The following is a 22,170-nucleotide window of genomic DNA, read 5'->3' on the forward strand; positions in this document are numbered from 1 at the left end:
GTTTTTCCACTGCTTTCGCATACTCAAGCTAAGCGTGCATTACGCAAGAGTAGTAAATCATATCTCATTTGGGTGAATGAATTGCAAGTAAAGGAAAATCATATGCACCCTAGGCATAAGGAATTTCTTGCATATTTTAAGGATTTTTTTGCAGAAGACTTACCACCAGGTTTACCTCCTTCACGTCCAGAAGACCATAAGATTGATTTGATACCTGGCACACAACCACCTTGCAAAGCACCATATAGGCACAATCAGATAGAGCAAAAAGAAATCCAAAGTCAAGTTAAGGAATTACTAAATAGAGGTTTGATTCGACCTAGCAGTTCTCCATTCGGTGCACTTGTATTGTTAGTCAAGAAAAAGAATAATACCTATCGTATGTGTATTGACTATCGAGCTTTAAATAAGATCACTGTAAAGAATAGGTATCCTATTCCTAGAGTTGATGACCTTATGGACAAACTGCAAGGATCTTCTATATTTAGTAAAATTGACCTTAAGTCTGGTTATCATCAGGTGAGGCTAGATAAATCTGACATATTTAAGACTGCATTCAGAACACAGTTTGGTCATTACGAATTTTTAGTCATGCCATTCGGATTGACTAATGCACCCGCTACCTTTAGTAGAATGATGAACCGTATCTTTCTGAAATATCAGTATTGTGTAATTGTTTTCTTTGATGATATTTTGGTGTTTAGTCAAAATGAGAAAGAACATTATGAGCATTTGTCATTAGTTTTTCAATTATTAAAAGAAAATCAACTGTATGCAAATCCTGAAAAGAGTGAATTCTTTAAGACAGAAATTGAGTATTTAGGTCATATTGTATCATCTGAAGGAATTAAAGTTGATCCTAAGAAAATTGATGCAATATTGAATTGGCCTATTCCTAAAAATGTGCATGAGTTATGCTCATTCCTTGGTCTTACTAGTTTCTATAGGAAGTTTGTACGTAATTTTTCATTACTTGCTTTACCATTAACCAAACTTCTGAAGAAAGGAATAACTTATCAATGGACCGAAAATCAACAGAAATCCTTTGACTTACTCAAACATGCATTAACCAATGCCCCTGTTATACAGTTGCCTGACTTTAATAGACCATTCTTTCTAGTAGTGACCGATGCTAGTGGATCAGGAATAGGAGCCGTACTTATGCAAGACAATCATCCTATAGCATATTCTAGTTGTAAGCTGAAACCCTCTGAGCTGAAATATTCCACCTATGACAAAGAACTATTAGCAGTTGTACAAGCATCAAGACAGTGGAAACACTACTTAATGGGTTCAAAATTTATGATAAAGACCGATCAGCAAAGTATTAGACATTTACTTAGCCAACCCCAAATTTCTGACCGTCATATCAAATGGGCTTCCTTTATTCAAAGTTTTCATCCTATCATTCAATACCAACCTGGAAAAGAAAATGTAGTGGCTGATGCATTGAGTAGAAGACCTGCCATTCATAATATTTCTATCATATCTTTTGATTCTTTGATTGCTATGAAAGATACATATCACTAGGATATTACTTTTCATTCTGATTGGAATAAATTAGTTCAAAATAATTTCATTCATGTTGATTCATTGTCATATAATGATGGATTTATGTTTTATGAAAAGAGACTGTGTGTTACCATTCAATTCCGATCTTTTGTTTTGAATGAAATTCATTGTCCCCCATATCAAGGTCATAGAGGTATCATATCTACATTACGTATGTTAACTGAAGATTTTTATTGGCCGCATATGGATGCAGATGTATCTAACTTCGTTTCTGAATGTTTGATTTGTCAAAGAGTTAAGAGACATCATGGTAAACAGTATGGATTAGTTATGCCTTTGTCTATTCCATCTAAACCTTGGGAAAAATTTTCTATGGATTTCATTACTGGTTTACCAAATACTAAATCTAACCATGATATGATTTGGACAGTTGTAGATAGATTTAGTAAACAAGCATATTTCATTCCATGTAAGAAAACTTTAACAGCATCACAAGCAGCACAGTTATTTTTGAAAACTGTTTTTACTAACCATAGATTGCCAAAAGTTATCATTTCAGATCGTGATTCTAGATTTTGTAACAATTTTTGGATTACCCTGTTTGCTAATCTAGGCACAAAGATTGATTTCTCATCTGCATTTCATCCAGAAACTAATGGACAAACAGAAGCCACAAACAACACTATTCTAGATCTTTTACATGCATATACTATCTCTAAACCTCAGACATGGGACACTCATTTGCATTTATTACAGTTTGCATATAACAATACACCGCACACATCTACAAAGAAAGCACCGTTTGAAGTTATTTATGGATATAGATTATCTACACCTGTTGCATCTTTGTCTAATAGAATTCAGACTGCTGATGATATTGCTAGTATGCATAACAATATTTTTTATGAAGTTAAGGATATGATTGCTAAAGCCCAGCAATCATATACCAAACAAGCCAACAAGAAAAGACAAGCCATGAATTTCAAAGTTGATGATTATGTTTGGCTGAGAATAGAAAAACGTAGACTGCAAAGTGTAGATAGACATCCAGTTGTCAAATTAGCTCCTAGATTCTATGGACCATTTAGAATCATTCATAAAATTAATGATAATGCATTCAAGTTAGAATTACCATCTCATTGGAAAATTCACAATACATTTCACATTAGTTTATTGAGACCATTTAGAGGCCAATTACCTGTCCACCCTGTTTATGAAAACCCACCTTTATTAGAGGAAGAGACTGAAATACTTGAACCTGAAGCTATCATAGACACTGACTTTCTGACTACTAGAACTGGCCGAAGATATTCTCGATATTTAGTTAAATTTAAGAACCATCCTGTAGAGGAAGCACAATGGATGCACGCTAGAGACTTAAATGCTTTCCCCACTCTGTTAGCTCCACATTGAGCTAATAGCAATTGAGGTCAATTGCTATCCCACGTCGGGGGTATGATGCCAGGAGGCATATTTCACGGTGGATTCCGTGCCACGGTGGATTCCGTGAGGTTTTACGGTGGATTCCGTAAACTTTGATGACCGGGGCTCATACACAAAGTGGATTCTTTGTGCGAGAAGTTGATGGGGACACCTGTCCTTTTCGGGCGTTTCATTAATTTAGTGTGTACATGGGTGATTCCATAGCGGGTGATTCTGCAAAATGCATATTAAATTAATAAACATTTATGAGTTTAGAGTGCGCACTCGTAATAAATTAAGGTTAGGATTTATTTCTAACTAGTTGATTTATTTATGTAGCTGAAGACTACTAGGTATTCACTTTTGTCGGTTTAATTGTATTATTTTACTAACGATTGTGAATGCTTCAGTTGATGTGTAGAGATAGCAGCAGTGGTGGAGGAAAGCATTGGAGTCTAGCGAGTATTCGACCTATGGATTATATTTTGATAGGCACCACGCCTATATTTTGTCATGTCTATTGAGACATCGATTATTTATTATTATTTTGTATGCGCCTATGCTCACGGATATGTTATTTCTATTTGGGACATTGTGTTGGGCGTGCGAGACTCTATGGGCACCGTCCATTAGCTTTATTTTCTATTTTTGTAAAAGCAAACTCAAAAGCTAAAAGCTTGTCATATTTTTGTAAATTGGGCTATTATTGAGCATGAAGATGGAAATATACATAAAATACATGCTTTGTGAAGCGCTCACACAAGGCATGGGGGGAGATTGAACCCAATTGGTCTTTTGCTCTTGTCGTTCATGCTTTTTACATTGTAATTTGTGCAAAAAGATAGAGTTCATTGTTCTTGGGGACCTTCCGGGATTCACTACATGAGTATACTGCGATCGATCTGCGCGCCAAATTCTTAACTTTGTAGAATTTTTTTGAATGTTGGGAACATATTCTCAACTTTACAAATGTTGTTTCAATGTTGAGAGCATATTCAATAAATCTACTAAGACTTGAGAATATATTCTCAACTATGCAAATCTTATTCAATGTTTGATTATTAAGGAGAAGAACCTTGTTGAAGCCTCATATTTACCATACATCATTGCTTTCTTCTGCACTTGTCACAGAATTGTTCATGTGCTGCACCATAAACAAATGCTCATTTCTGTCATCACCCTGTCTACTAGAAGATGCATAATTCCCTTGTTGCAATTTTCCATTCATGATGTCATTCTGCTTTTTATAGCAGTCTTTAGCCATATGACCCATTTTACCACAGTAGTAGCATTCAACGTTGGTGTTTGCATTTTGCCCTCTTTGCCATCCACCATGACCTCTTTGGCTCCCCCTGCCTCTAGAGTTACCACGTCCTCCTCCATAGGACTGGTTTTCTTGAGTCTGCTACATATTCTGATTTCTACTACGGCCTCCAGATCGGCCTCCTCTACCTCTGCCTCTACATCTTCCAGCATTTGAGTAGAAGACGGCTTCTTTTGAAGTTCCTCCTGAAGAAGATGCACCACCATTTCTCTGCTCCTCAGAAATTAGAAGAGCGATCAACTCCTCAAAATCAAGAAATCTTTCACGGACGGAAATGGATGTTCGGAACTGTGCATAATCCTTTTCCAGACCATTCAAGGTCACAGAAACTAAATCATCATCTTCCACTGGCGACCCAATGGAAGCAAGTGCATCTGCAATCTTCTTCATCTTCATGTGGTAGTCATTGATGCTCATATTTTCTCTTTGCACATTATGCAACTCTTGCTTGAGCTGCATTTTCCTGGCTTGCGTATTTGTGCTATACATTTTTGACAAAGTATCCCATGCCTCCTTTGGCGTACTTGCATCCTGAATATGCACAATCATAGAGTCTGAAATACTGATAGACAGCCAGTACATAACTTTCCTGGCTCTCTCATGCCATGCTTTAAATGCCTGCATTTGTTGTTGATTGGGAACATCAGGAAGAACTGGTTCTTCTTCATTTCCTGCAATGAATTCCCAATATCCTTTTTCCCATTATGAAATTCGTCATTCTAAACTTCCATGCTTGGAAGTTGTTCTTGTCAAGCTTTTGAGTGACAATCTGTGAAAGAGAATCAGACGCCATTACAGAACACTGCAAAAAATTCTATCACTGGAAAGAACACAACTTCAGCCTCACAAGGGCTAATCTGCAAAACTGACGAAAGTGGTATTTGACCACACAGTCACTTCCTAGTGACGATTTTGCATCAACAGGCAACAGGGATGATTCTGTAACTCCCAATGTCTCTGCGCACAGGCATATGATGCAATTTCTACAGTAACTTTTCACCGACCTGTAGAACAGTGGTCGCACAGCATAAAACTAGGCCTTTTCCTGAGTGCGTGCAGAAAACTTCTGCCTCCAAAACAGGCCCCGAAATGGCTTCACCGCGAAGGGTGTCTCAACTTGAGACAATGCACTCTTGCACTTTCCGGCTGTCCTACCTACAGAGATCTGCTCCCAAAACAGAAAATGAAAGCAACACTGCTCCTCTTACCAGAACACCGCGAGCTTGGCTTGCTTTCTTGAGCTCCTTACCACGAACAAGGCTCTGATACCATGTCAAGATTGTGGGAGAGAAGGAAGGAGTCTCACTTGTAGCTTTCTTGCTTGCACAATGGGGGAATACACACAAAGGTGGAGGCTGAAAACAGTTTTCCTCTTCTTAGTTGTGTAAGCCAAAAAGAACTCTCATACAAAGAAATAGAAGAACCCTATATATGGGTCTCAAACCAAACTCAACTAACTAAGGTGGCATACTAACTGAGCCACGAACTAGAGTAGATAAGGATAGCTGTCATGTAGCTATTATTCATGGGCGGTGTACCAACCGCATCTGCAACTAACAAGTCGGTGACATAAATGCACAACGATCACCCTGGCATATCACGAGTGGAGCTCGATATCTCAACAAGACAAACTAGCTATAAAATCCATTGAAATATGTTCCCGTGGTCATTCAGGAATCAGTAAAAGCATTAATGAACCATATTGCTTACCATGGTGTCACTTAATTCTTTGACAAATTAAACACTCAAATACAAAGTTGGAAACATCATATTCTATTTGTGGCCAATAAAAATCTTCAACCAATGTACGTAAAGTGGAAATAATACCTCTATGGACTTGATATGGGAGACAATGAATTTCATGCAACACAAATTATCTAAACGGAACAGTTACACACAACATTTTCTCATAAAACATAAATCCATCAATATAAGATAATGAATCTATTGGAATCTAGTTGTTTGCAACTAATTTATACCAAAATTGGGGCCTTGGTCATAGGTATCTTTCATAGGGATAAGGGAATCAAAAGATATAATGGAGATATTATGGATAGTTGGTCTTCTACCTAAGGCATCGGCAATAACATTCTCTTTTGCGGGTTGATATTGGATAAGTGGATGAAAACTTTGAATAAAAGTAGCCCATTTAATATGATGGTTAGAAATTTGTGGCTGACTAAGGAGATGTTTGATACTTTGTTAGTCAGTTTTGATCATGAATTCAAATCCCATTAAGTAGTGTTTTCATTGACGTAAAGCTTGTACTACAGCTAGCAATTCCTTATCATAGGTAGAATATTTGAGTTCACATGGTTTAAGTTTGCAACTAGAGTAGGCTATGGGATGTGAATCTTGCATAAGGACAACTCCTATTCCAGATCCACTAGCATCAGTGACTACTAGGAAGAATGGTCTATTAAAGTCAGGTAATTGCAAAACAAGGGCATGGGTTAAAGCATGTTTCAATAAATCAAAAGACTTTTGTTGATTATCAAACCAATGATATACAATACCTTTCTTTAATAATTTTTTCAAAGGCAATGCAAGCAATGAAAATTTTCTCACAAATTTTCTGTCAAAGCTAGCAAGACCTAAGAAAGAACGTAATTCATGTACATTTTTAGATATTGGCCAATTCAAAATTTCTTCTATCTTTAGTATCAACTTTAATACCATCAAAAGAAACAATATGTCCTAAGTATTCAATATGGGTTTGGAAAATTTCATTCTTTCCAGGGTTAGCATATAATTGATTCTCTTTCAATAATTTGAAAACCAAAGATAAATGTTCATAATGCTCATTCTCATTCTTACTGAAAACCAATATGTCATCAAAGAAAACAATTACACAATGTTGATGCATCAAAAATTTGTGATTCATCATACGACTGAATGTGGCTAGTGCATTAGTTAAACTAACAGGTATAACAAGGAATTCATAATGACCAAATTGAGTTCTAAATGCAGTTTTGAAAATATCAGGTGTATCCAGTCGTACTTGATGATATCCAGATTTGATATCTATCTTGCTAAATTTTGTGGCCCCTTGTAGTTTATCCATGAGGTCGTCTACCCTAGAAATCGAATATCTATTCTTGACAGTAATCTTGTTTAGAGCATGATAATCAATGCACATCCTATAGGTGTTTTTTTTCTTTTTAACTAATAGGAAAGGTGCACCAAAAGGAGAACTACTACACCTAATGAGTCCTCAAGTTAACAATTCTTCAACTTGGGTTTGAATTTCTTTATGTTCAATTTGATTATGTCGATAAGATGCTTTACGTGGTGGCTGAGAACCTAGAATCAAGTCTATTTTATGATCTTTAGGACGTGTAGGTGGTAAGCCATGTGGTAAGTCAGCAACAAAACAATCTTTAAATTATGAAAGAAATTGTGGGTGCCTAGGATGCATCTGATTTTCCTTAGCTTCAATTTCATTCACCCACACTAACTATAATTTGCTACCTTTTATTAATGCATGTTTAGCCTGTGTGTGATTAAGCAATGGAAAATTATCTAAGGTGTGCGTACCATGTAATGTTATTTGTTTCTCATTAGAATGAATCTTCATTGAATGTGTGGAATAATCTATATTAGGGTTATATTTATGACACCAAGGCATTCCTAAAATCATATCACTAGATTGCAAAGGTACAACCAAGAAATTTTTGTGCTCAACATAATCGCCAATTTTAATTTCTAAGTCATGAACTTCTTGTGTACCATTTTGTATCTAGTACCTAAGAATGTAGCCTTGATGCAATAATGAGTGGAAATAGTATATAAATTCAATTCGTTGACCAATTTTACAGAAATAAAATCGTGTGTGCTCCCATCATCATGTAAACCTATCTTTTTCTTCACCATGCACAAGACTTTTCATCATTAATAAAGAATGAGGATTTGGCATACTTGATAAAGTATCTGAAGAGTACCAATATCGTCATTATCTTCTGTGAAATCTGGCATTTCTTCATTGTCTTCATCTTTAGTCGCTCCCAAGTAGTTGATGTGAAAAATTGGCTTTTTAGATTAACAATTCACCGCTAGATGTACAGGTTAATGGCACTTATAGCAGACTATGGGTTTGGCTTTGGAAACATTATTGGTAATAGTTGGGAGTCTAGGTATGTTGGGATTTGGCTGGAAAGATGGCTTAGGATTTGGATTTTTATTTGATGGTAAAACAGGGGGTCATGTCCAGGATTTACAGAAGAAGATGGAGCAAAGTGATTTTGATTGAATCTTCGAAAGTTAGAATTGAATTGCTTTGTACCAAAATTACCATTAGTAAGGAATTGTTATTTTTGCTTCTCTCATGCTCGAATTTAGTCTTCAATATCATGAGCCAAAGAAATTGCATCCTCGCAAGAGTCGTTGGCTTGAACATGTTCACCTCCACATAGAAGTGACAAAGCAAACTAGACATAAACTTGCACTTGTGGACTGCCTCAGGTATATATTCAAGCATTCAAAGTTGCAATGAGGCGTTCCAGAAATGCTCAGTGTATTGCGAAATAGGCTCACGATCTCTTTATTGCAAAAGATTCCACTGTTTGATTGTTTTTTTGTGGAATTGAGGTGGAAGAAAATTCTACAAAAATTTCTTTTGAAAAGCCTCCCAAGTAGTAGGACAATCAATACTTTTGCCGACAACAGCCCACCATGGCGATACTCTGTCTACTTAATGGTTAGTAGCACACTTGAGTTTGTCTTTTTCAGCATATTGTTCTTCATGGAAATAATAATCGAACTGACTGATAAAAGTGAGAATAGTTTTTCTGTCACATAGCCCATTAAAATTACGGAATTTGAAAATTTCTTTTACTTATCTTGGCTTCTTTCCTAATACATTTTTCTTTGAGTGTCGCATCGATCGTATGTCGTATAACATCTTCGGGTTGCGGTCCATCATGATTAAAAGTAGATCGTTGAAGAGTAGCCAGTTGAGCTTGCAAAGTTTAACGTGCTCTTCATTCCTCTTGAAGACGCATCATAATTAGGTCCAATTTTTGCTCCATCGTTGGTTCCGATAAATCACCTTCGGCCATCAAATCTTTCATATTTTGATTGGACATCCTGAAAAATTTCAAACAACCTCACACACTCAAAATCTTGTTAGCGGGATGAGCGTAGCTCAAAGTTGGGTTTACAAGGCTCTTTGTTTCTTTTTTTTAATATGGCTTTTTGTGATCTTTCTTCTTTTTGCGGGTATGAAAATTGATATAGTCCTTCTTCCAAGCGAAAAATAGACTACATATGTCAGTTTGGTTGCTGGAAACTGTCTCTAAAAGAGTGCATGTACAAACATGGGCTTGTAAGGAAGTTGGAAACGAATTGGAAATTAACTCAGTGTGAAGAGCTACTGAGAAGAAGAGATTTAGATTGAAACTTTTAAGCTTTAGGAATCTTAATAAGCTTAAGCTTTAATAAAAGCTTAATGAATTAAGAAAAAACGAATCAGGATGGAAGGACGTCCTTCACGGATTTGATGCCATCCAAAACATACTGCCGCCACATCGTTTGAAATTATGGAATTAAGCTTTTTTTTAAATCTTATTAAGCTTTTAAGCTTCAATTGACTTATCTCTCTTCTTTGCTACTTTGAGGAAAAAACATGTTGCTGAAAAAGCTTTGGAAGTGGTCCTTCGAGATCCAACAACATAGTAGGAGGTTCTTCATTGCCATGAACACGCTGGTATTGACGGTTTGTCGTGAGACTAACTATAGAGCCCCGTTCATTCCCGGAGCTTCGCTCTCACACGAGATGGTAAGCGATTGGAAGCTCTTGATCTCAGCTTTGCTCTGATACCACTATTCTGCAAATTGGATACTGGATGCCTACATAGCGAGCACTGGAAGGTCCCCAAGAACAAAAGAACTCTACTTAAGCCCAAAAAGCAAGAAGATAGACTTGCATGACATGAATAAAAGAGACAAATTGGGTACAATCTCCCCCTATTCCTTGTGTAAGCACTTCACAAAGCATGTATTTATAAATTTATTCCTCTTAAAGCTCAAAAATAGCCCAATTTTACAATAAGCATGCTTTACCTTTTGTGTTTGCTTTTTTCCAAATAAAGAATAAAGTGATTGGGCAGCCCAAACATTGGGCTGTGCTCAAATACATCCCTTCCTTTCTCTCTCTCTTTGATATCTTTCATCTTTTCTCTCTCGTTATCTCTTCCTTTTCCTTTCTTCTTCTCCCTCTCTCATTTCCTCTCTTTCTCCCTCAATGCACCTCATTCTCAAGAAAAAAAACTAAATAAAAAAAGAAAGCACGAGTACTTCTCCCTCTTCTTCACATATGGTAGCGGCAGTGAGAAGTTCTCCTTCTCTCTCTTTCTTTCTTCCTCTCCCTCTCCCTCCCAAAGCCATGATCTCTTTCTCTCTCTCTCAAATTATTTGCATCAAAATGCCATGCTCGAGTTTTCAATATTTTTTTTTCTTAGAGCGACTTCACTATTGGCTTCGCTATTTGCATCTAGTCACATTCTAATGAAGATTTCCCTACTTCACATTCTAATGAAGTTACTATATATATATCCTCTACATCACATGCATTCAAGGCCTATTTATAAATATCCTTATCTGTGAATTTTTCACGAATAAAACACAACCCTTTTCTATTCTATAAATACTCCCTTTATATTACACCCTTCTACATGTAAAATATATATAAAAATGGTATTTTCTAAATATCTTATTTTGAACCCATGTGATGTACATATATTCATGAGTAACTTACGTGAGGGTTCATGAGTACAACTTTTAAAGGGGACTAGTGGAGAGACCAAGGAGCTTCAAGTGTAGGGAGCAACCTAGTTAGAGCTATTTCTAAGACATCAAGGTAAATTTAAAGGCATTTTGGACAAATTACCATATTGTGACCAAGAAAGAGGCTAAAGTTGAATGTACTTTGGTTAAATAAGAGGTCGTAGAAGTTAGCTAAATTTGAATGTACTTTGGACAAATTATCATATTGTGACCAAGAAAGAGGCTAAATTTGAATGTACTTTGGTTAAATAAAAGGTCATAGAAGTTAGCTAGGCTAAATTTGAATGTATATTGGTTAAATAATAGGTCACATGAGTTATCCAAGCTAAATTTGAACGTACTTTAATTTGGTTAAATAAGAGGTCACAGGAGTTAGCTAGGGTTTAAACTTTAGATACTTTTTGTAAAATGTTATCTTTCTCTTCTTTCTACAAGCTTCTTTTCAAGCTCCCATGGTGGACAACTAAGAAATCTCATCTTCTACTCAAAAGAAGCTTAATCTCTATCTCTAACCTTGGGGGGATTTTTTTTCTATTTTCCAAGCCTATATTCAACCATCGAACAACCACATTTCAAAGAAGATGAGCAACGATGGCCCTAGATCTTACACTACTATCAAGGGGTGTATGTGTGAAGCCATAAACCATAGGGGTTCAAAAGAATAGATAAGATGGAATGAAGGTGTTGAGATATCGAGCTCCACTCGTGATATGCTAGGGTGACCGTTCACTACAAGGGATCGGGCTCATACCCGCGCTCCTAGCCGCACAAAATGATTTGGGAAAAAAAGTGTCGGGCCCGTGTAATAGCGCGTGTATCATCGCGGCCAGAGACATGCGTGTAAAAGCGCGTGTACAGTGACAGCCAGTCGCGCGAATACACGACCCCATACACGCGTTCTGCGCAGTTTTGCTGCAAATTTACACGCGAATCTAACAGACTATCCGCGCAAATATACGCGATTTTGACAGATGACACGCGCTTATACACGCGATCGCAGAGGGAAAAAAAAATCCAGAGAGTGCTTTTGGGTGCCTGGATGCTGTTCCAGCATCCAGCCACCCAAAGGCACTCTCTGGATTTTTTTTTGGTGCATTGCACCATAAAAAAAGAGCGATTTAGATTTCAAGACTCACTCTCTATGAATACACGATTCAATATTACTATCTAAAACTTAATACACGACTCAAGACTCACGATTCAATACATTGTCAATACGTGATACATTTGTGTACAAGGGAGTCCATATGTCAAAATAGCCCATGGCTTTAATTAGGAACAAATATATACAAAGTCAAATAGGGAGCTAGGTGCAAAAAAGCCCATGGCTTCAGTTACAAAAAATTTTTGTACAACCACATCCTACAGTATTCTGAAAGCTAATCAGAGGATGATGAGGACCCTGTGCTCTCTCCATGATCAGAGGAGCTCGCATCGGTATGTTCCGATGAGTGGTGCTCGCCTCCACCAGGAGCAGTGGCACGAACATCAGCAGTGGCGGCTGGATCATCAGGGGCAGGAGCATCAGCAGCTTGTGCCTGTTCAAGAAATATACCGTATGTAAGTATACATATATATGCAATTAAATAAACCAAAATCATTCATTTAGAGTTTTCAAGTACCTGTCGACCGTATGGTCTCATGGCCGCGTCAAACTGCGCATCCGTAATACGTCCCTCGTTTCTGAAGATGGCCCACGTGTCACGTCTGCTATTGCGGCGAGCATACCCAGTCTCGTGGGCTGTGGGCCCTCTCCCCATAACCCGTCGCTGTAACATAATCAAGATAGTTTGTAAGATCAAAACAATCATAGAATCAATGAATTTGGCAAACAATCAAATAAAGAGGCAAGTTACTTACGAACTCTACCTCCCACGACTCGACGCCGCCAGATCCGAAATGCGACGATCCAATGGTCTCCATCTGGATCCGTCGTGCCTCCACATGCTGCCTGCTCTTCACGCCTCCCTCTGCGCGCTTCTTTGCCTCCTTCCACTCGCGTTTGTGGGCAGTGGCAGGTTTCTCACAAGGATAGCCACCCGCAGCTACATTCACCCCATCATCGTACGCGAGTTTCTTAAGGTGAGATCTTTTATTACTTAAGATCTCCCTTATTCGCGTCCTTCCCCATACATCCGAGAATGTTGCTTGTGGGGGATTGGGGTACCGACTATGTACACTATCTAGGACCTCCCTAACTAACCGGCTATCCTGATCTTTAAATTTTACAAAACAGTTTCTATACATGTTTGAAACTACCCCCCGCATATACTCCATCACCTCTTTCCCTCTCGCATCCATGACTACCCCGCCCCTATCCGTAACATCGTAGAAAATCTCTCCCTCCACCTCTCTCGCCTCCTCCGACTCCTCACTGTCTCCTCGTACATGCCTCCCTCCATGCCCTCTCTCACCGCGTGCCCTACTACCCCCCCCACCAAAGCACCCGCCACATAATCCTCCACTCCCGCTCTCCCTACTGCGGCGTCGGCTCTCATCTGTACTGCGGGAGTAGCCATGACTAGGGGTGGCTGCACGTGACTGTGTACGTGACTGTGGCTGTGAGGAAGCACGTGATGGTGGCCGTGAGCCCTCACGTGACGGTACAGAGGAGGGTGTGCGTGAGTGTGTCCGTGCAGGGGTGTGTCTCCTCGGTGAGCGTGTATGCGCAGGGGTACGTCTCGCCGGACTCGCAGGCATAGACGGCAGTGGAGAGGCTTGTGTACTTGGGGGCGCGGTGTGACCTGGGAGTCTAGGAGGAGGATGGGCATACATATACTCTGTCAGCTCCACTGGATTAGGATGGCGCCCAAAATGGTTTATCATCTCCATCATCCAAGTGGCGTATGCCCACGGATCGGAGGAAGAGCCTGGATCCATGAAGAATCTGCAAAGCGTCGAAATTCCGCCTCAATGAACCAAGCAAAACATGCATATAAAAAATAAACATATCTCCTACAATATATCTCCTCAATATATCTCCTACAATATATAACCTACAACATATATCTACCATTCTAGAAAATAAACATATCTCTTACAATACCAAACATCGAATTAGTAGAAGATCATAAGCCAAAAGAAGAAGTTCATTTCGAATTAGTGACGAAATTCATGAAAAACAAAAACTCTTTCCTCTATCTTGACGGACATTGTCCATCAAGGGAGAAATGACTAAACACATACACAAGGGTTCCTTCTTCTCTCTTTCCTCTATCTTGACGGATGTCGTTTGTCAAGAAATAAATAGTTAAGCACATATACAATGTGTGTGAATTCTATCCTCTGTCGCTTTCAAGTACACATAGCACGGGTGGAAAGAAAGAAAGCGACAGATTTGCCAAAACAAACAAACGACAACCAACCTCTTTGAAAAGTCTTTGAAAAGTGAGTTCGTTGATTCTTGCTTCTCTCTCCCTTTCTGTGTTGTCTGCACCCTTTGCTTCTTTTGGGTAGTCCAAGAGGGAGAAGGCTGGTTCGAAGAGGCAGGTTCGGGGGTTTGGAAGAGCTGGAGGCAGAGGTACTGTAGCGACAAAGAAAGAAGAAGAAGAAGTGTTTTGAAAGAGGGCTTTTGAAAGAAAGAAAGCGACGCAGAAAGAAGAAGAAGAAGTGTTTTGAAAGAGGGCTTTTGAAAGAAAGAAAGCGGCGCACGCGGTAGGTAAATGCGAAAAGCACGCGTGTAAAAGCGCGTGTAAAAGCGCGTGTAAAAGCGCAGCAGAATACATTGTAGACGCGCCTATACACGCGACACAGAGACTGTTTATACTTTTTTTAAAAACTGATTGTTCTTGTGTATCCATTGTTTTGTGCATAGGATGTGTATGATTTCACTAAAAACTGATCCTACTTCTGTATTGGTTATTTTGGACATAGCATGTCATCATCCTCTTCAAGCAGTTCTGGTGAGGATGAGACAATGCGTCATCGTGATCGCGACGTGTGGCTGGCACAAAGGATCAAGTGTACGTGTAATCGATGTCAAGGGTGCATTGTACGAGCGTGTCGAATTACATTGAATCACATCTCGATGTATGGAGAATGGATTCAAACAGGTTTAGAGGTGAGAAGATGTGAATTGAAAGTATTAAAATAACTCATGGTGTGCAAATTAATGGAGCGCGTTGTAATATATATACTGTGATTGAAGCAGGATGCAGTACCACACCCTAACATGGTGCCATACGCACGGCGAGAGTATGCAAAGCGTCGACGAGATGATGCTGGAGCTTCGGGATCTGTTGTCGGAGATGAGTGGGAAAGGGATGACAATAGCCCTGCACCCCACAAAGTTGTGGAAGAGGAAGTGTTTGATGACATGGTGTGGAATCTTTTTAGGGATGATCGCAAAGGTGTGGACGACAATGATATGGAACAAGAGCATCTCTACAATGCTTCATCGACACCGGTTTTTGAAGGGTGCACATTCTCTATTTTACGTGCTTCACTTGAACTGCTCAATATACAAACAGTTTATGGATGGAGCAATGCAACTCTTGACGCATTATTGAAGTAAGCATTGTAACTTGCAAATTTCAGTTAGTGGTTTTTGGTTTACAGTATAGGGTTTAGGGTTATGGGCTAATTGATGATATTGGATGCAGGCTATTATCAAACATGCTTCCAAAAGGGAATAGACTACCCACCTCAAGAGACAAAGCGAGGCGCTATGTGACATCTCTTGGAGGATTGGATTATGATCGCATACATGCATGCGTCAATGATTGCATTCTCTTTCGTGAGACGCATAAGGAGGCTCGACAGTGTCCCACTTGTGGTGAAGCAAGGTATAGAACAGATGTGAAGAGTTTTGATGTACCTCGTAAAGTCTTGCGACACTTTCCTATAATTCCTCGCATCAAACACATGTTCAAGTGCAAATCCATAGCAGAGCTCATGTCATGGCATTCCTCGCATCGATCGGATGATGGCATGTGGAGAATTCCTGCAGACACTCCTGCTTGGAAGCATATTGAAGATGAGTGGCCCAGCTTTAAAACAGAGCCCAGAAACTTGAGACTTGGCCTAGGTATGGATGGAGTGAATCCGTTTGGTTTCAAGAGCACCGCATACAACGTGTGGCCGGTTGTGTTGGTGAATTACAACCTTCCACCATCAATGGCGATCAAGAAGGGACATCTTATGTTATCCCTTCTGATTCCAGGGAAACATAAAGTCAAGCATATGGATGTTTATCTTGAACCGTTGATTGATGAGTTGGAGGAACTATGGAGAGGTATTGCGGTAGTGGACATTAGTAGGCCTCCCTCCTCTCGACACTTCGACTTAAAAGCAGTGTTGATGTGGACAATGCATGACTTTCCAGGATACAGCGATTGTTCTGGTAAGAATTCTAACTACCTCCCGACTCTAATACTACTAGCTATATCAATTATAACTATTGACTTTATTATTCTAACTTTTTTTTTATTTTAACAGGTTTGAGGACATCGGGTAAACATGCATGTCCTATATGTGGCCCTTCATTGGTACATGAGTATGCTGATGGTTTGTGTAAGACCATATTCGATAATCATCATCGATTTCTCCCATCAGATCACCCTAAATATGCTCCTAGTAAGAGGAACATTCATCCACAGACACTTCATGCAAAAGATTGGAAGCGTATTTGGGAGTCTTCAAATGTTCTTCCTCCAGATGGCATGAACAGGTACATCTCCATTGTTTTCAATCTTGTTTTGTGTAGTCTCTAAAGTTGGAATAAAGATGACAGGGTGCAATCCCTTGTGTAGGTACTCCATTTTTTTCCGGCTACCATATTGGACCCATCTCAAGATCAACCATCTTCTTGATCCCATGCACATCTTCAAGAATGTGGGATCTAGTATTTGGGAACATGTTATTGGTAAAAGAGACAATGTTAGTGTACGGGAGGACTTGCAGGTCACAGGACGTATGCGTCAAGCTTGGCCACGAGAGGAGGGTGGGCACATTCGTCTTCCGCCTGCTCCCTGGATTATATCAAAGAAGGAGGAGAAGCAGGTAAAGCAAGCCATCACCACTTTGCGTACTCCCACTGGATGCATGAGATCGTTGAAGGGAGCGTTTACAACCACTAAGAAAAGAGGGGTTGAGCAACTACATGGGTTGAAGTCCCACGATTGGCACAAGATGCTCCAAGTAAGTGTTTTCCAATTATTGTAGGTTGAAATTAAATTTTGTAATGCCCTAACCCAAATATACATGTGCTCTTATGTGCGCAGTTCATACTACCTACTAGCATCGACCATTGTGCAGACAGGAGTTTGAAAAGATGTATTTATAAGATGGGCGAGCTTGTGAGGTATGTAAATCCCATGTAAGATCACCCTTCATTATACCTTGCAAAATGAATGTGCATGAGGTATAACGTACTGTGCATTTATTTTTCAGATATGTTAGTTCCAAAGCAATTGATCCAGCCACATTGGATGATGCGCGTGTTATGGCAGTGGAGGTGGTTTGTATGGTAGAGGAGACTTTTCCGCGAACCATTCTCACAAGTCAACTACATCTCATTGTGCATTTAGTGGATGAAATTGCTTTATGTGGCACTGTGCATGCCCGTTGGATGTTCTTCCTAGAGCGCTTCATGAAGACCTTAAAAGACTTTGTGAGGCAAAGTGCAAGGCCCGAAGGAAGCATGGCTGAGGGTTGGTTGATACAAGAGTCTCTTGTATATATATCAGAATTTCTTGATCAGGTGGATAGCTCTTTGCCGCGACTATGGAGCAATGAAGAGGACTTGAGGATGACGTCTATTGTGCCTCAAGGAAAAGGACAGAGCAAAGTAATTGAGAGAACATTGATTGATGATCTTAATTTCACTTGCATCCTTAATAGTGATGTGATGAGCAGATGGGTTACAAGATACGAGGATGCAAAGACAAAAAGGCAAGCAGATAGAGCTCTCTTTCAGAGGCAACATGGCTCTCGTAAGGCGTACCCTAAGCATCTAGCAACACTTCCGAATGATATTCATGTTGATTGGTTGCATGAGGAAATGGAGAGAGCAGAGAGAGATGAGGGGCTGCATATCACGGCGGAAGAATGGGAGTATGCACGAGGATGCATGTTAAAGGTACATAGAACAAATGTAAATTTGCATTCTTTGTAAGTGATTGGCTTTTCATATTTATTCACATTAATTGCTTACATAGATATTGCTTATATTTTGGTCCAGTGCACTATGTTCAATGCTATATGGTGTGAAGGCAAGCATTTTCGAACACAAAGAATAGATGAAAAGAGGAATACACAAGATTGCGGTGTCATTAGTAGCTTTGAGGGAGCCAATGGAAAAATTGATGATTATTGTGGCACAATCCAAGACATATACAGACTTGACTTTCGCCACTTCTTTGTGTATGTTTTGGATGTCAAATGGCAAATGAACGTGGTGGAAAAAGGGCCTAACGCAACGATAAAACGCCATGCAAGTGGCTATGTAACTATTGACTCTACAAAGTTTTGGCAAACAAAGAAAGATAGGCTTGTATTGCCACAACAATGTGAGCAGGTATGCATTTTTTTACAAATGTGTTTCATGTACATATATATCTAAGCTCGCACACCCCTTGACTTTTGATATGCTAATTAATTAATGAATTATGTGTATTTGAGCAGGTTATCTATCTGCCAATGGTGCATGACAGTAAATGGTGGTATGTCATCCCTATTGCACCACGTTCCAAAGTAATGTATAATACATTCACTGATATGGAGCATATGGAGGATGTGGCAAGCCGCAAAGAAGATGATGTCGAACATGCCAATGTAGATGATCATGATAATGAGGATGAGCGTGCCATTTCTCATGATCATGAGGATGACCCTTCCATTGAGGATGATGGTGATGACGATGAGAATGATCAAGGCATCGGTACCATTATCAATGGGCAAAATAGCGATAGTAGAATAAATTTAATCGTAGCCTTACAAATTGATCAAATGGATATTGATGTTGATCGTTTGGCAAGGATGGATCTTATTGAAGATGAGATCGAACCCTAACCAATCCATCACTGTATTGTTCCAAATTCATGACATTTCTATTGTATACTTTGTCTTTCAATAACCATATGAAGATATATTTTTCAATATATTACGTTGTTGTAAGTGCATGTAGTGGGATTTTGTAATGGTTTGTAAACACTGCAATGCACAATGACATTTTTAAAACTTAATGGTTTTCTGTTTTGAAAAGAAATGGATTTCTGTAGTTAGGCTCTGTGTCGCGTGTAACAGAGCGTGTATTATGACAGACTTAACGCGCAAATACACGCGCCCACACATGCAATTATACACGCGCTGTTACATGCATGTATACACGCGCCCGATATTGCTGTAAGTATAAACGACCATACACGCGCCCGTAACTTTTCGCGTGTAATGGACGCGTGTATGGCGGCATTGTGTTGTAGTGGTTGTGCATTTATGTCACCGACTTGTCAATTGCAGATGCGGTTGGTACACCTCCCATGAATAATAGCTAGATAACAGCTATCCTTATCTACTCTAGTTCGTGGCTCAGTTAGTATGCCACCTTAGTTAGTTGAGTTTGGTTTGAGACCCATACTATTTCTTTTGTATGAGAGTTCTTTTGGCTTACACAACTAAGAAGAGGAAAACTGTTTTCAGCCTCCACCTTTGTGTATATTCCCCCATTGTGCAAGCAAGAAAGCTACAAGTGAGACTCCTTCCTTCTCTCTCACAATCTTGACATGGTATCAGAGCCTTGTTCATGGTAAGGAGCTCAAGAAAGCAAGCCAAGTTCGTGGTGTTCTAGTAAGAGGACCAGTGTTGCTTTCATTCTTCTGTTTTGGGAGCAAGTCTCTGCAGGTAGCATAGTCGGAAAGTGCAAGAGTGCATTGTCTCAGGTTGAGACGCCCTTTGCGGTGAAGCAAGAGGGTAGTATATGCTGCGGGTAAGAGCTTTAGCCCTTGGTGACCCTGTTTTTTTATTTGAGGCCATTTCGAAGCCTGTTTTGGAGGCGGAAGTTTTCTGCACGCACTCAGGAAAAGACCCTATTTTATGCTGTGCGACCACTGTTCTACAGGTTGGTGAAAAGTTACTGTAAAAATTGCATCGTATGCTTGTGCGCAGAGACATTGGGAGTTACAGAATCATCCTTGTTGCCTGTTGATGCAAAATCGTCACTAGGAAGTGACTGTGTGGTCAAATACCACTTTCGTCAGTTTTGCAGATTTGCCCTTGTGAGACTGAAGCTGTGTTCTTTGTAGTGACAGAATTTTTGGCAGTGTACTGTAATGGCGTCTAATTCTCTTTCACAGATTGTCACTGAAAAGCTTGACAAGAACAACTTCCAAGCATGGAAGTTTAGAATGACGAATTTCCTTATGGGAAAAGGATATTGGGAATTTGTTGCAGGAAATGAAGAAGAACCAGTTTTTCTTGATGTTCCCAATCAACAGCAAATGCAGGCATTTAAAGCATGGCATGAGAGAGCCAAGAAAGTTTTGTAGTGGCTGTCTATGAGCATTTCAGACTCTATGATTGTGCATATTCAAGATGCAAGTATGCCAAAGGAGGCGTGGGATACTTTGTCAAAAATTTATAGCACAAATACGCAAGCCATGAAAATGCAGCTCAAGCAAGAGTTGCATAATGTGCAAAGAGAAAATATGAGCATCAATGACTACCACATGAAGGTGAAGAAGATTGCTGATGCACTTGCTTCCATTGGGTCGCCAGTGGAAGATGATGATTTAGTTTCTGTGACCTTGAATGGTCTAGGAAAGGATTATGCACAGTTTCGAACATCCATTTCCGTCCGTGAAAGATTTCCTGATTTTGAGGAGTTGATCGCTCTTCTAATTTCTGAGGAGCAGAGAAATGGTGGTGCATCTTCTTCAGGAGGAACTTCAAAAGAAGTTGTCTTCTACTCAAATGCTGGAAGAGGTAGAGGCAGAGGTAGAGGAGGTCGATCTAGAGGCCATGGTAGAAATCAGAATATGCAGCAAACTCAAGAAAACTAATCCTATGGAGGAGGACGTGGTAACTCTAGAGGTAGGGGGAGGCAAAGAGGTCGTGGTGGATGGCAAAGAGGCCAAAATGCAAACAGCAATGTTGAATGCTACTATTGTGGTAAAATGGGTCATATAGCTAAGGACTGTTATAAAAAGCAAAATGACATCATGAATGGAAAATTGCAACAAGGGAATTATGCATCTTCTAGTAGACAGGGTGATGACAGAAATGAGAATTTGTTTATGGTGTAGCACATGAACAATTCTTTGACAAGTGCAGAAGAAAGCAACGATGTATGGTATGTTGACTCAGGTGCATCAAACCACATGACAAGTCATGCAAAATGGATGGAGGATGCAAGGAAAATGGAAAAACCAGGATTCGTGGAGACTGGTGATGATACTGCACATCCTATTGTGCAGATTGGAAAATTTCCTTTGTCTATGCAGGATGGGAAAAAGAAATACTTTTCCGATGTATTTCATGTCCCGAATATCACCAAGAACCTGGTTTCTGTTGGTCAAATGGTTGAGCAGGGCTTGCAGGTCAGATTTAATCCTCATGGATGCTTTGCTGAGGATATGAAAAATAAAGGTCGCTTGATAGCAAAAGGAAAGAAGAAGGGCAGAATGTTTACGTTGGATGCAGACATGTCTGAATTGAGTGCAGCAATGTTTGCACATGGGACCGGTGTAGTTGCAGATATTGATATCTGGCATAAACGCATTGGTCATGTTAATGTACAACGACTTAAATCAATGCAGGCCCAAAATATTGTTGCAGGATTGCCAAAATTCAAGGTTGCAAAAATGCATAAGGTATGTGAAGCATGTCAATTTGGAAAACAGGCAAGGAAACCATTTCCTAGACATGTTCAAGAGAGTAAGAAGCCATTGGAATTAATCCACTCTAATGTGTGGACTACTAAAGCTGCATCTCTTGGAGGCTGTCATTATTTTGTCACTTTCATTGATGACTATAGTAGAAAAGTTTGGGTGTATTTTATGAAAAAGAAAACTGAAGTTTTTGGGCATTTCAAAACTCTTAAGGCTATGGTTGAAAAAGAAACAAGTCCGCAAATAAAATGCCTAAGGTCAGATGGAGGGGGAAAGTACCTCTCAAATGAGTTTGCAAGGTTCCTG

General features: G+C 39.5%; 2 protein-coding genes across 2 annotated transcripts; one reads left to right on the plus strand and one right to left on the minus strand.

The window, feature by feature from the left end:
- Positions 1-12,420: 12,420 nt before the first annotated feature.
- Positions 12,421-13,342, minus strand: LOC148024448 (uncharacterized). The gene is made up of 3 exons (XM_087693704.1): positions 12,902-13,342; positions 12,664-12,810; positions 12,421-12,579 (listed from the first exon to the last, which is right to left on the minus strand). Exons 1-3 carry the CDS (start codon positions 13,340-13,342, stop codon positions 12,421-12,423), a joined length of 747 nt encoding a protein of 248 aa, XP_087549830.1.
- Positions 13,343-15,407: 2,065 nt separating this feature from the next.
- On the plus strand, positions 15,408-19,051 carry LOC148024449 (uncharacterized). Its single transcript, XM_087693584.1, has 6 exons — positions 15,408-15,550; positions 15,643-16,382; positions 16,478-16,615; positions 17,425-18,119; positions 18,222-18,557; positions 18,665-19,051. The coding sequence occupies exons 1-6, from the start codon at positions 15,408-15,410 to the stop codon at positions 19,049-19,051; spliced, it is 2,439 nt and encodes an 812-aa protein (XP_087549710.1).
- Positions 19,052-22,170: the final 3,119 nt, after the last annotated feature.

Source organism: Lygodium microphyllum, chromosome 15 (genome assembly GCF_053477565.2).
Source record: "Lygodium microphyllum isolate KBCC chromosome 15, Lygodium_microphyllum_v1.1.10, whole genome shotgun sequence".
In the NCBI taxonomy this organism is placed as follows: domain Eukaryota; kingdom Viridiplantae; phylum Streptophyta; class Polypodiopsida; order Schizaeales; family Lygodiaceae; genus Lygodium; species Lygodium microphyllum.

Bases quoted from the DNA above. Each gene is read 5' to 3' on its own strand.
- LOC148024448 (XM_087693704.1), bottom strand. From the start codon at position 13,342: ATGGATGCGAGAGGGAAAGAGGTGATGGAGTATATGCGGGGGGTAGTT. The intron at 12,811-12,901 runs GTAAGTAACTTG...ATTATGTTACAG, and splicing joins AGTCGTGGGAGGTAGAGTTC to CGACGGGTTATGGGGAGAGG. The intron at 12,580-12,663 runs GTACTTGAAAAC...TTTCTTGAACAG, and splicing joins TGAGACCATACGGTCGACAG to GCACAAGCTGCTGATGCTCC.
- LOC148024449 (XM_087693584.1), top strand. From the start codon at position 15,408: ATGGAACAAGAGCATCTCTACAATGCTTCATCGACACCGGTTTTTGAA. The intron at 15,551-15,642 runs GTAAGCATTGTA...TATTGGATGCAG, and splicing joins ACTCTTGACGCATTATTGAA to GCTATTATCAAACATGCTTC. The intron at 16,383-16,477 runs GTAAGAATTCTA...TTATTTTAACAG, and splicing joins AGGATACAGCGATTGTTCTG to GTTTGAGGACATCGGGTAAA.